This window comes from Hyposmocoma kahamanoa, unplaced genomic scaffold (genome assembly GCF_003589595.1).
Source record: "Hyposmocoma kahamanoa isolate Upper Pololo Valley unplaced genomic scaffold, ASM358959v1 175, whole genome shotgun sequence".
Lineage (NCBI taxonomy): Eukaryota > Metazoa > Arthropoda > Insecta > Lepidoptera > Cosmopterigidae > Hyposmocoma > Hyposmocoma kahamanoa.
The window spans coordinates 1,328,438-1,341,843 of record NW_020653685.1 but is presented as its reverse complement, the minus strand read 5'-3'; the positions used below and the strand labels follow the sequence as shown (position 1 = coordinate 1,341,843).

Here is a 13,406-nt window from a genome sequence, read left to right as displayed (position 1 = left end):
GAGAGAGTGTGTGTTTGTGTGTGTGGGAATTAACTATAATGGAACATGAAGGAGGTTTTCGGTTTCCTCATATGACAAAGTTAATAGCCTTTTAGTGACCACGTTCTTACATTCCAACTTGTTTAGAGGATAAATATGCAAATCACCATTACATTCGTTATATAAGAAGGGCCCGAGGAAGCCGAAGAAGTGATGGGCAAAGGATGTAGACCACGCCGAATAATGGCACACACGATCACGGCGTCGAAAATTACTTATCCGAGATCGATCGTAAGATGTCTGCGAATGTACCCTCAGGATGGTGTACAGAACAAATAGTTGGCGTACGGATAGAACTTGCCAATCTCGGAAAAGTTCTCGAGTTGGAAAAAGGAATGGTCGGAATGACGCCACTTTCAAAACCGCTCGTTGAGCCACTTCCAGTTTCATAAGAGTCGTTTTTGCTACACCACCCCAGGATGAAATGCAGTAAAGAAGAATGATTTGACACGTAGCAAAGTATACCATCCTAAGAACATCAAAATCGGCTATATGACGTAAAGTTTTGAAAACAACTATCAACTTTCGAACACGGTTAGAGAGAGAATTAATATGATTTTTAAAATTAATATGTTGGTCAATATTTATACCCAAATATTTGAACTCTTGGACGGATTGCAGAGCGGGGCACCGGCATCCACCACGATTACAACTATCAGGAGAGTCATGAGCAATGAGCTCTAATTCGCTGCCAATAGTAGGCAGCGAATTAGAGCGCATTCCAAATACCATATATTTGGTTTTTTGTGCGTTTAAAGTTAACAGATTACAGTTTAACCAACCTAGGATAGAGTTGAGCCCTATTTGAGCACATTGAAAAAGTTCCTGCCAAGAGTCAGCTTGGAACGAAAGTGTTGTGTCGTCAGTAAAGGATATCACAATCCCATTTGGTAACTTAGTTTGGCACAAATCATTTATAAACACCAGAAACAGAGATGGCCCTAGGATACTTCCTTGGGGCACTCCATACGATATTGAGAGTTCGTCACTGGTGAAGTTTCCAATTTTAACTTGTTGTGTACGATTGGCAAGATATGATTGAAATAATTTAAGTGCGACTCCTCTTACCCCGACGCCCTCAAGCTTTTTGAGTAAAAGTGGGATCGAGACTGTGTCAAAAGCCTTAGTCAGGTCCAAGAAGATGGAAAGACACTTCTTCTTATCGTCCAAACCGCGAACGATAAAATTAACTAGCTCATGAACAGCACCGTCTGTTGATTTATTAGCTCTGAAACCAAATTGCTGTGGAGACAGAATGTTATATTTTTCTAAATATTTCATTAATCGAGTGTTCATGATTCGCTCGAGAATTTTGGACAACGAGGGAAGCAATGAGATTGGGCGATAGTTACAGACACGGTCTCTATCCCCTGACTTGAATATTGGTGTTATGACAGCTTTTTTAAAAACGTCGGGAAAACAGCCGGATGTAAGGCTTAACTGGCAAACATGGGCAATGATTGGTGATAACAAAGCGGCATATCTTTTAAGAAAGTTTGATGGTATTCCGTCCCAACCCACAGCACAGTTAGCTTTGAGACCAGTAATCAAATTGAATACTTCGTCTTCGTCTGTAGCTATCAAGGCAAATGATTGTGAGACCTGTGTGCCATGTGAAGAGGAAGTGGTCGACCCCAAATCCTTAGGTCCGATAACCTCGGCCAGGGAACTGCCAACACTTGCAAAGTATTCATTACAAGCATTAACAGAAAGTTGTGGCAAACTTTGGGATTTTAGTAATTCCAAAGCGGATTCCCTTGGTGTTTCCATGGAGGTATTGGTTTTAATGACTTTCCAAAGTTTTTTATTATTAGAACGAGCTTCTATTATCTCGTTTCTTTGATAGCTACGCTTTAACTTTTTTAATATTTCATTACAATAATTCCGGTACCTCCGATAAGCAATCAATAGGATATTGTCATTAAGTGTCACCCTAAGTTTCATATGCATATTGTCCCGGTTTCGCATACATCGTAGCAATCCCAATGTAATCCAAGGCGTGAGTATAGAAAACCGATGTGACAACTTCAGGGTTTTGGTGTTTGAAACAAGTGCCTGCGCAAGCAGATTAACAAGAATGGATGCAGCAGCGTTACAATCATTACACGAGAGAACAGAGGAAAAGTCAATATTAGACATCGCGATATCAATGGCAGCATAATCAACCTTCGCAACGACACGCGGGGGACATCTTGGTAACTCAGAGTCTAAGGCAAATATTATTGGCTTGTGGTCCGTAATAAATGATGTAATTACCAAAGTAATACTTCGCTTTTTAGATTTTAAAATAAGATGGTCTAAACATGTTGAATCCCGAGTAGGAAAGGTATGTGCCGGAAGCATTCCGTGCATGGCTAAAAGATTACAATAATCATCACTGCATCCTTCACTGCTACCTGGAGCAATATCAATGTTGATATCGCCGGTTAAAATAATTGTCTGGAAGGATGCAAGCGATTTCAAAATATCGTTAAGGGAACTCAGAAAGGTGGTTACATTTTGCTTAAAACAATGGGGACGATAAATCGAGATTATTGCTTTATGATTTGCAACTTTAATAATCAAACAGTTAGTTTCTGGAAAATAGGGTTCAGTAATAGAAAAAGAGATTGAGCTCTTTACAAATACTACTACACCATCGTTTTGGTTGTAATTGTCAGATGTTGAATGAGACGAATATCCGTTTAAGGCTGGAATATTGCCATGACAACAAGAAAGCCAGCACTCGGTAAGAATAACAAACTCAGGCTCAATTTTAGTACGTAAAATAAAAGTTAGAAGGGCGTCAAAGTTATGATTTATGCTACGTATGTTGATAGATAACAACTTCATTTTTTTGTTAGGGACTCGCAATAATGACGAAACATCCTCCGCGCCACATTCTACAGCCTCCGAAATTTTTAATTCATCAATATTATGAAGAAGATCGTTAACGCTATCGAATGATATGCTTATAAAAATGGAATGGGCTGTTGATGGTGGCCTGTGGAAAATACGTGGGCCGTCTCGGACAAGTTCCAGTAAGTGCTAAAGCCAATGAATTGCAAGAATTTTCTGAGCTATTAATAAGTAGAAATATGGGAATTGAGTGTGTATGAGTGAGAGAGAGTGAATGTAAATGTGTGTTGGTGAGTACTAAAATGTAAAAAGTATTTGACTTACTAACATAACAATAACAAAGGCAAAAAGACACGTCTAGTCACGGAGACTTCTGTAAATTAAGCACTTGTTCTTCATTTCTTATTAATATGGAAGGGGCATTCTCGTTTTTCTTCAGGTAGACGTTTCCTCCTGCAGTCCAGCAAAAATCAAATTTTCCCTCTCTTTTAAGATCTTTGGCCATGGCAATACAAACTCCTAATCGTGAACCGTTTCAAGAAAGCTCATTTGCTTCTTGAATAAAATCAATTACCAACTTCTTTAGACCTAAAATGTCTGTAGACATATTAAATATTTAAAAAATATATTAAATTAATAATAAATGTTAAACTAACTTCTGTTGAAATATTTTATTATATTAGCAACGTTCATTACTTGTGTAGTTTGAAATAAATGAGCTAATGAGAAAACTCATTATTTCGCTAAGTAAAAAAAGTGTTTCTAATTTACTTACTTTCAGAACTTACCTTTATAAGTTTTTGTAAACAGGAAGTTTTGACAAAGTTTTCAACAACTTTTGAATATAAATCTGCCTTGGTGCTACTGTTCATTAGTTCTGTTTCGCCCTCAAACCCGTGTCGAGACATAAAGTGCTATTTACATAAAAATAAATGTGAAAATAAAAACTGAAGAAGGTGCTGGTTCGAATCCAGATCTGGATCGAAGGAATTTTTCTTAGTGTTCGATCTTTGTATTAGTAATAATAAAAACTGTTTATTCAATATCCCTGCAGAAACGAAAATAGTGTCGAATGAGTTCAATGTTCTTCATGTTTTCTTTTGGCTTCTGCAGGCCATTGTGCCTAATGCCCGAAGTCCATTTGCCATGTGGTTCTGTAAATTGTGTTTACAAAGTAATTAAAATTTAAGTTTTCATTTCAATATATTTTGATGTCCGAAACAGTTCGCGCAACGCGCGTTTTGTAATAATCTTATATGGTAAACAATTGACACGAATACAACAAAAATAAACATTTTGAGAATATTCCTTGCGGAGAAGCGAACCCGGAAACGCCGGAAAGCTGTACCTATAGGTGCCTGCTGTGTAACGATGACGCGACTTGCAGTTTGTTACAGCCAACGCGTTTCTTTATGAAGAGTCAAAAACAGTCAGCTGCGCCTGCTTTATGTGTAAAGTTAAGAATAAAGCCAAAATGGCTTCTAAAAAGATTGGTGTGCTCAACAGAGCGAAGCGGTGTTTCACATCGGGGCACCGGCTTTTGCTATACAAAGCTCAGGTTCGGCCCCATATGGAATACTGCTCGCACCTCTGGGCTGGAGCACCCAAGTATCAGCTTGATCCACTTGACTCCATCCAACGTCGGGCTGTTCGAATTGTCGACGACCCTATGCTTACAGACGGTTTAGAGCCCCTTAGTTTGCGGAGAGATGTTGGCTCTCTATGTGTGTTCTACCGTCTGTATAACGGGGAGTGCTCAGACGAACTCTTTGAGTTGGTGCCTCCGTCACTCTTTTACCACTGCACGACCCGCCGAAGGAGAAGACTCCATCCCCACTTCCTCGATGCTTGGCACGTCACGACCACTCGAGCATCTCGTTCGTTCCTTCCCCGAACCAGTAAGATGTGGAATGGCCTTCCTCCTGAAGTGTTCCCCTTGCGCTATAACATGGAGTTCTTCAAAAGACGTGTAAACAAGGTTCTCCGGAGTCGGCAACGCATGGGTGATGCCTCTGGTATTGCTCGTGTCCATGGGCGACAATGACCACCTCCCATCAAGTGGCTTGTCTGCTCGTTTGCCTACTAGTTAACATAAAAAAAAAAAAAAAAAAGTAAAGCTTTATTTAATCTTTGGGTAATCTTTTGTTGTAAAGTTGAAAACTCGTTAAGGGCGATATTAATGGGAAGAATAACAGAGGCGACGTGGCCCGTGGGGCTCAGCGCGTGGACGTGACTCACCGCGGCGCTGGAGTCGAACAAATCGCTTTCGCGAGTCGAATGTCAACTCTGAGCGAGGCAACCGTGCTGACAGCTCTACAACAATCGCATAATGATCGTTTATCCCTTATCATTAGTTGCCAGGCGACCCGTCTTCTATTACCCCAAAGTTTCGCCAAGCATTAGCTCTGCGAGAAGTTGTGAAATGTCGCTCGTAAAACAGTTGATTCATTGGCAATGCGGTTAATTTGGAATATTTTTATGTATGAAAAAATTGTTTGGTCATTATAGTCGTCACCAAATAAGAGGCCAAATTTGACAGCTAAGAAAGTAGACATAAATGAAGTGGCTTCTTTGGGTTCTCCAATAAAAATGGGTGTTCCGCAGGGCTCAATACTTGGACCTTTCTTATTTCTGATTTATATTAATGATCTGCCATTCTTTGTTAAGGACCATTGCGAAATAGTGTTGTTTGCTGATGACACATCCTTGATTTTTAAAACAGACAGACATGACATTAACTATGACCATATTAATGATACCCTCTCTAAGGTAGTTTATTGGTTTAATGCTAACAATTTATTGCTTAATGCCAAGAAGACAAAACGTGTAAAATTTGAATTACCTAACGTAAAATCGACTAGTCCAAGCATAGAAATAAACGGAGAAAAGTTAGACCATGTTAATAAAGCAGTCTTCTTGGGAGTGACCTTAGATAGTAAACTTCAATGGTTTCCACATATATCTTCCCTGGCCAGCAGATTAAGCTCCGCTGCATACACAGTCCGCAGAATACGTGAGCTTACCGATGTTAGTACTGCTAGACTAGTTTACTTTACTTACTTCCATAGTATCATGTCCTACGGGATTCTCATGTGGGGTAAAGCGGCAGATATTCAAACCATATTTGTATTGCAAAAACGAGCGATTCGTTCTGTGTACCGTCTAGGCTCTCGGGTTTCTCTCAGAGAAAAGTTTAAGGAGATTGGTATCATGACTGTGGCACTACAGTACATTTACTCAAATATTTTATATGCCCGTAAAAATATACATAATTTCCATAAGAAAGAAGATATCCATAATATTAACCTTAGAGCTAAATCCAAACTCATGGTACCACGATTTCGTTTAACCAAGGTAAACAACTCTTTTATGGGGAACTGTATACGTTTTTACAATAAGATTCCGGAGCATATATTAAGTTTATTATTTCCTAAGTTTAAAAAGTACATGAAAAATATTTTGATCGAAAAATCATATTACAAAATTGAAGACTACGTGTTAGATAAAGATGTATGGAAAGACGACATGGCTCCAGAATCCATCCAAATTTGATTCAAAGTGTATTCCATAGCATTTAAGTTTATTTGAAAAGAGCAATCCCTAGAGTTTCTTGCTCGTTCTTCTCAGGGAGGTCAGCGTAGTGAACGAGCAGTAGCTTAAATGTGACGCTTTCAAGTGTAAATTTATTTTACCTATGGAATAAATAATCTTTGACTTTGACTTTGACTTTAGGCTCCTGTCTCTCACAAAATTGAATATTGAAACTCTATACTGTTCTATGTATCTATCTGATGTGAGAGAAAAGCACATATATATTATTAACACAAAACATATATTATCATTAAACATGTTTTAGCATAATTGCGTTTAAGGAAAATATATAAATTTTATTGAAACCTACAATCATGAAAACATATAATATGACAAAACATATTTGAAGTACTGTTTTCGCACGAATTCCAAAATAAAATACAATTTTGAGTTATCCCGAAATGTCCTGAAAACAGTTTCGTCCTCAAGCTATTTTTTTAAGTAATAACGTTGTAAGCAATTAATCGCCGAATTTCACAGAGTCACTTCGATTTCTCGGAAAAAATATTAGAAAAAATTATGAACATTATTTGAGATTCTTTATTGTTGACATTGACAACTTCTAACTTATTGCCAGCCGAATAATTGAATATTTATGAAATCCTTGGTTTCTTGGTAATTTAATCTGGATGTTTTATACATGAACATACTTATTTACACTAAATTCTCGTAATATTAAATCAAAATTAAAAGAATTTGATACAATTCATCGGAATGTGGGACAATTTTACGAAAATAAGATAAATTGCTACAGAATTGCAAAGAATTCTGTAAATTAATTGCTTTTAACAGAATTGCACTATTTAGCCTTTTAGGCCCCCTGAACAACAATGAACCGAAAAATAATCTAAACATTCACAACTGTAAAATTGTAACTGTAAAATTTTGAATCGTTTTCTCGTGAAAATCGTACCATGTGATTACCGATATGATTAGTCCACATCCTTATTCGCGTCACGATGACAAGTGTCAAATTTGACCTCTTATTTGGTGACGACTATAACAAGTTCATTGCCAAGCCGAGAATTAGAATTTTGTGTGGTAGCCCGCTATACTATTTCGCATAGAAAGTTGATAGCGACGTTGTGACAACTCGCATCAAAAAGTTATGAACGTCTAAAATACTATTCTCATATAATAAAATTAGTAGTTTCATGTTTTGAGGGTCACAAAAAACCGAAATAGCGCTCGTATAAATGTTGCTCTACATTACGCATTCAAGTCGCGAGGCCGACGATGCGCAGGGATTTAAGTGTTCGCTCGATATGAACTCTGGCCTCAGCACTAAAATAGAACTTCATCTCACTCGCAACAAATATGGCTGTATTAAGCGTGAAAACAAAAGCGCTCGTGTGTAAGCGAGTCACGCAACGGGGTCGCGGAGGGGCGGAGCCGAGGGAGGCGAAAGGGGATTAGGCAGCGTTCTCCTAATTAAGAGCAAAGTGTTGCTTATTATCACAAGGCTGTTGCGCGGACAGTGCAGGTTAGACGGAAGATTACCTTCGATCTGTGGCGACGCGCTACTAAGGCGGCGCGGTGCGACATACAGCCGGGTTAAGCCTCCACCATGTTTTATTTTACTAAGCTCATTATGTTCTAATTACTCGCCCTTCTACGCGGCTGTCATTATTTGTTAATCTAGAGATTTCACAAGAAGAGGACTAATAAAGCTTGGGCGCCTATTTAAAATAAAGACAACGTTACACTCATTGCTTTCTTTTCAAATCACAACTCTCGAGAAAGAATTGCATACGTAGGATTACGTATTTTTAATTCTATTGGATAGATAACGAATAAACCCACGTCCGCTCCAATTCGTGTAACTCTGTTGATAATATTGACTGGCTTATTAAAGCAATAAAACCAAACACTTAAACCATAAAATACAATCTATATATTTTTATGTTATGGCAAAAATGTCTAAATGTCATTACTTAAAGTTCCTATTACAACTTTCCTAATGGTAAAAGCATAACCATTAACTCTAATATTGTCTTCAAAAACAATTATGAAATAAACACACACACTCAAGATAATTCACGTAGAAGGTCAAGAGCACGTCAAGCTTGACACTTAAGATTTAAATCCAACTCAATGCCGCTTACGACATGAACGGTCCAAAGTACAAAGCGTCAAGCTTGACGTGCTCTGTATTGTGCCTACAGTTTGGTTACATCAAACTATTTTTACAGTAAAAAAACTTGGTAAACAACAATCAAAAACAGCACAGTAAACTGTTATAATGTTTCAACGCAGACAAACTCCAAAAACCTTGACCAATAAAGATATTTGTTAACTTAAACCCAGAATTGGATTTTATTTGTGGAATTTATACCATGACATTATTTTTCGTCAAATTAATAAAAAGATTAGCCTGTAACTGTAAACGATGTTTTTAGTTGCGCTCCAAAGTAAGTTATATAGAACTAAGACTTTTAATAAGGCGGTAGGGGAACGTGGGGTATTGGGAGCCCGCGGGTAATGAGAGCGGAGTTAAACTGGACTTTCCCAATGCTCATATTTGTGCAAACGGCACTCCTGTCTTCGTTAATGTTCGACAAGGTTCGAGTCCCGTGGAACCCCGCGTTTAGTCGTATGAGATGATTGTGTGTTTTTCGCTTCGCGCTTATAACATTTGCTAAATTTCATCATCCTCGGTAAGTATTAAAATGCATAGATACTACATTGTATATACTACTAGCTATATCACTATATCTATCAAATTTTAGAAGTTATGCTTGAAATCACAATAAAAATAGAAATGTTTTTACTGTTTTATTCCTTTTTCAATTCGATTTTACGCGGGTAATGAGACCTATTTGGCTCTCCTTATCCCATTGCAATATTCACTGGATATTTCTGTAACACTTTCTTGTTTATTTTCATTACTTTTTAACGTATATATTTTATTACTTTAATTTTTTTTTCAGACTGATTATATATAATGGCTCCCATTTGACATACGGGAATCTTACCGGGTCCCATTTCCCGAACTGTGGGGTAATGAGAGCGAATGAAATGTTTTAGTATCTATATATGTATAATATATATGAAGATAATATGTATATATATATATAATGTTGAAGACAAAAATAAGTTTTGGGTATTTCTGATTGTTACTAAAGTGAATAAAATTTATGTTATTAACTCTGAGATAACCTACAACTACAACAACTGAACCTAGGTACCTTAAATCTAATTACACCCTGGTTAATATCCTGAGAAAGTCGCAAATCAGTTACTCCTCTGTCCAAAAGATATCAGACATCCATGTTATTTCATTGACAAGTACAGTTACGTAGAAAAATCATTACCTAATACATAACGCAGAATTTATGATAAAAGAACACCTCCGATCCCTAACGTGAAATCTTCAGAAAAAATATCACACTTATTTCTTCCTTTTCGTTCAATTTACACGAAAAAAATTCCAAAGTCTAAGTAACTACAAATTTTTCTTCGCAAAGCCCGAAAAATTTTCAAATGATTCTTATACACATACATTGAATGAAAAGAAAACACATTTTGAATCGATCTAATTCTTTAGCTAAAAACAAACAAACACACCTGTAAGTTACAAATAAGTTTATTTATTTTATTACCTATACCATACCATAATGGTGAATATCATGTGATGTATAATTCCGTGTACAAAGCTGTGGTAGCCTACAGTACTGGTTTAACCTACTGCCTCTCGAGCAGAGGCCATGGGTTCGAATCCGGGTGCACCCTCTGAGGTTTTCGTTATTTATGTGCCAAATTTAATGTGAAATTGACCATGAGCTTTTCGGTGAAGGGAAACATCGTTAGGAAACCTGCACGTCGAAGAATGCTGAGAGAAGATCCGCGTCCGGCAGTGGAACGTATAAATGGGTTGATGCTTGGATGACACTTTCTATTCCTGCTGGCGAATACGCATTTGGAGCCCTGTTTGGCGCCATTCCACGCACAAACGCACGCACGCACGCACACTCACACTCACACTCACACTCACACTCACACTCACACACTCACACACTCACACACTCACACACTCACACTCACACTCACATTCACACGCACACTCACACTCACACTCACACTCACACTCACGCACAAAAAAAAACATACAGTCGAATTGAGAACCTCCTACTTTTTCGAAGTCGGATAAAAAAGTTTGAGCAAACCATAAATTGAAAATCCACAAAAATAAGCAAAATGAACGCACCTAGTTTGGAGACCTCATAGACACTATAAATGATTTTAAAGATCGTTGGAGTATATCTACCTCAGTGCTAACCTTATTCTAATTCCTGCACATACTAAACAAGGGATCATTGTACGACATATTGTATGTTGTTAGTGGCACGTAAAAAAGTTTTTGAGTACGCTATCTTCCAATTATAATTCCAACCCGATTAAACAATTCACTAGCATCCCACACAGAGTTAACTAATTTATATAACACGGCAAAGCTGTGCGAAGAGCGCCTACTCTCTAAGGTGTCAATTTTAAAATACTTTAACCTATCTTCGTATGATGGGAGCCTACGTCTTAAACCCGTTTTAGTGCTTGAATGTCTCAAGAAACGCTTCTGTATAGATTCAATTCTACTTTTATGTCGATCGTAATACGGAAACCAAATCACTGACCAATACTCCAACACACTTCGAATCAATGCATTATATAAAATAACAATCCTGCATGGATCTCCGAATGACCGCACAGACCTTATTAGAAAACTCATAATTTTTTTTTGCACTTTGACACTATCATAATGCTGTCTAAAAGAGAGACTGGAATCAATCCACACTCCCAGATCTTTTATTACTGTCTCACGTTTTAATTCTACTTTATTTATATTGTATGTGTATTGTCAAGGATTTTTATTGTAAGTGTTGGTGTAAGTGTTAGTAGCTGACGTTTGCTAACATTAAGCGACATATTATTATTTCGACACCATTCTGAGAGCACGTTAATATCCCTTTGCAGCGCTGAACAATCTGTAGTCTCTACGATTTTATTAAAAATCTTTATATCATTGGCATATGCTGGACACTCACTGCTGATCAATCAAATTCAAACATCTACATTTGTTTTACCAATTATTATTTTCATTGCATGTAATAATAAAAAAAAATTCATTAAGTCTGTTGTGCTAAATTTGTTTGTTTTCGCGAATGTGAAATCGTAGCTTATAAACTATAGTTAGTTAATGCTTGTACTACCTACAGTAGGTACATAGCGCTTATATTGTAAAGAAGTAAGCGGTAAGTCGTTTAGAAATAACTTAACCTTGTAGTGATTGGGCGATAACAGGACGATTTATGTCTTAGCTATCGCATTAGTTGCCAAGTTAATGAATACTTTAGGACTCGTGCAGCTACAGCCGGTTTTGCGCGACTTCGGTCGCACCGACTCACAGCGATTAGTTTTGTCGTGCAAACTGAACGACTCGTGGTTGCGAGGCTTGCAACGATCAGTCGTCACAAGTGGCGTGGGGCTGCGCGACACAACGCTTATTGACTTCACCTTAGATTCAATGGACAAACGTGTCATGAGGCCTATTCCGAGGTGACTCGGAATTAATAGAGGCGACGCTGCAGAGTCTTGAACACCGCGTGTCTTATTCCAGCGTGACCAGGGCCGAGTTTTGAAATTTGGCTGGCCAGAAAAAGTCGTTATTTAGTCGGTTCTAGTCGCAAAAAACTAGATTTAGTCGGTCCGTCATTCAAAAGTTATAAGGGTGTTTTACTGTCGACGCTGGAATAAGTTTATTCAACCATTTCTCAATCTCGAGAACCACAACACCTACCTTAGATCTGATCAACTAAATAATATACTCGTTACGCCGTTTTGAAGTTATTAAGGTGTTTTACTGGCCACCGCCATTTTTGAATCTCGAGAACCAATTTTTCTTATCATTAGTGTTAATTCAACTAAAAGCCTCCAAATTACAAAAGTTCATACCGCATACCTTCACCCTTCGCATGCGTGTGAAGGGGCTCCTGTCGTATTGGAGTATACACAGTGAAGTAACCTGGGCATCTCCGTTTTAGCAAAAATCGACTTAAATACCAATTTCAGCGCTAGTGACTAAATCGTTCTCATTCATGTAAAGCAATCTATCTAAATAACTATTAAATAATAGTCTTATAAACTTTATTGTACATCAATTAGACAAAGGGAACTTTAAAATCCACGCACTTTAATAACGGTCTAGCATATTTTACGACCTTGACAACTAAAAATGTATCCTCCAAATATCATTCTTGTCTACTTTTAAGTCAAAAGTACTTTAAATATAACAATTAGATGCTGATAATGGTGGTGATGATAGTGACTATGATGATGATGATGATGGTCGTGATGATGATGATGATGACGACGATTATGGTGATGATGATGATGATGATACATTGATGTACAATCAAGTTTAAATGACATTAACAAAATACATATTTAAGCAGGCACGCAGGCAGACACATTAAGACAGGCGGTACTAACACCAAAAATTTATTGCAATGTGAATTGCTATCGGTCGGTCACCGGTGATGGCCGGTGGCTAGTCGCTTGCTCGCTCGCTCGAACGCAACACTGTTTCGTCGCAGTGAGTCGGCGCGATGTCACTGGCACGCTGCATGAGCCCTAAGGGTCCTTGGGCTGGATTATCGATAAGCGCCAGGTTAAGATAAGAGATTGAAATAATTGCGATCGTTTAAGAGATACCCACTAGGCTCGGTATTAACAAAAAGAAACGTGCCACTGTAAACAACATAATTGTCTGAAGACACGCGAAGCCGACCAACGTGTCAATGAACGGCTTATCGCTTGGGCGAAGCGAGCTTCTTTTGCATAATCATCAAAGTTTGTCAATAACAATGAAACAATGGACCGCGCGAGTCGTATATCGTATAGTCCGGCATTTCAGGGGAAGCCAATGAAGACCCTATAATTAC

At 37.9% G+C, this 13,406-nt stretch overlaps 2 protein-coding genes across 2 annotated transcripts in view; one reads left to right on the top strand and one right to left on the bottom strand.

Moving 5' to 3' along the window:
• The window catches only part of LOC113225817 (glucose dehydrogenase [FAD, quinone]-like), a 74,347-nt gene extending 70,562 nt beyond the window's left edge, over positions 1-3,785 (bottom strand). Inside the window, exons 1-2 of the mRNA XM_026458257.1 lie at positions 3,666-3,785; positions 1,108-1,281 (exon numbers count right to left, since the gene is read on the bottom strand). Of these exons, the coding sequence (XP_026314042.1) occupies positions 1,108-1,281; positions 3,666-3,785 (294 nt within the window). The remainder of the gene's footprint in view (positions 1-1,107; positions 1,282-3,665) is intronic.
• Positions 3,786-4,324: 539 nt separating this feature from the next.
• LOC113225816 lies at positions 4,325-4,921 on the top strand. Its single transcript, XM_026458256.1, has one exon. It carries the CDS (start codon positions 4,325-4,327, stop codon positions 4,919-4,921), a length of 597 nt encoding a protein of 198 aa, XP_026314041.1.
• Positions 4,922-13,406: the final 8,485 nt, after the last annotated feature.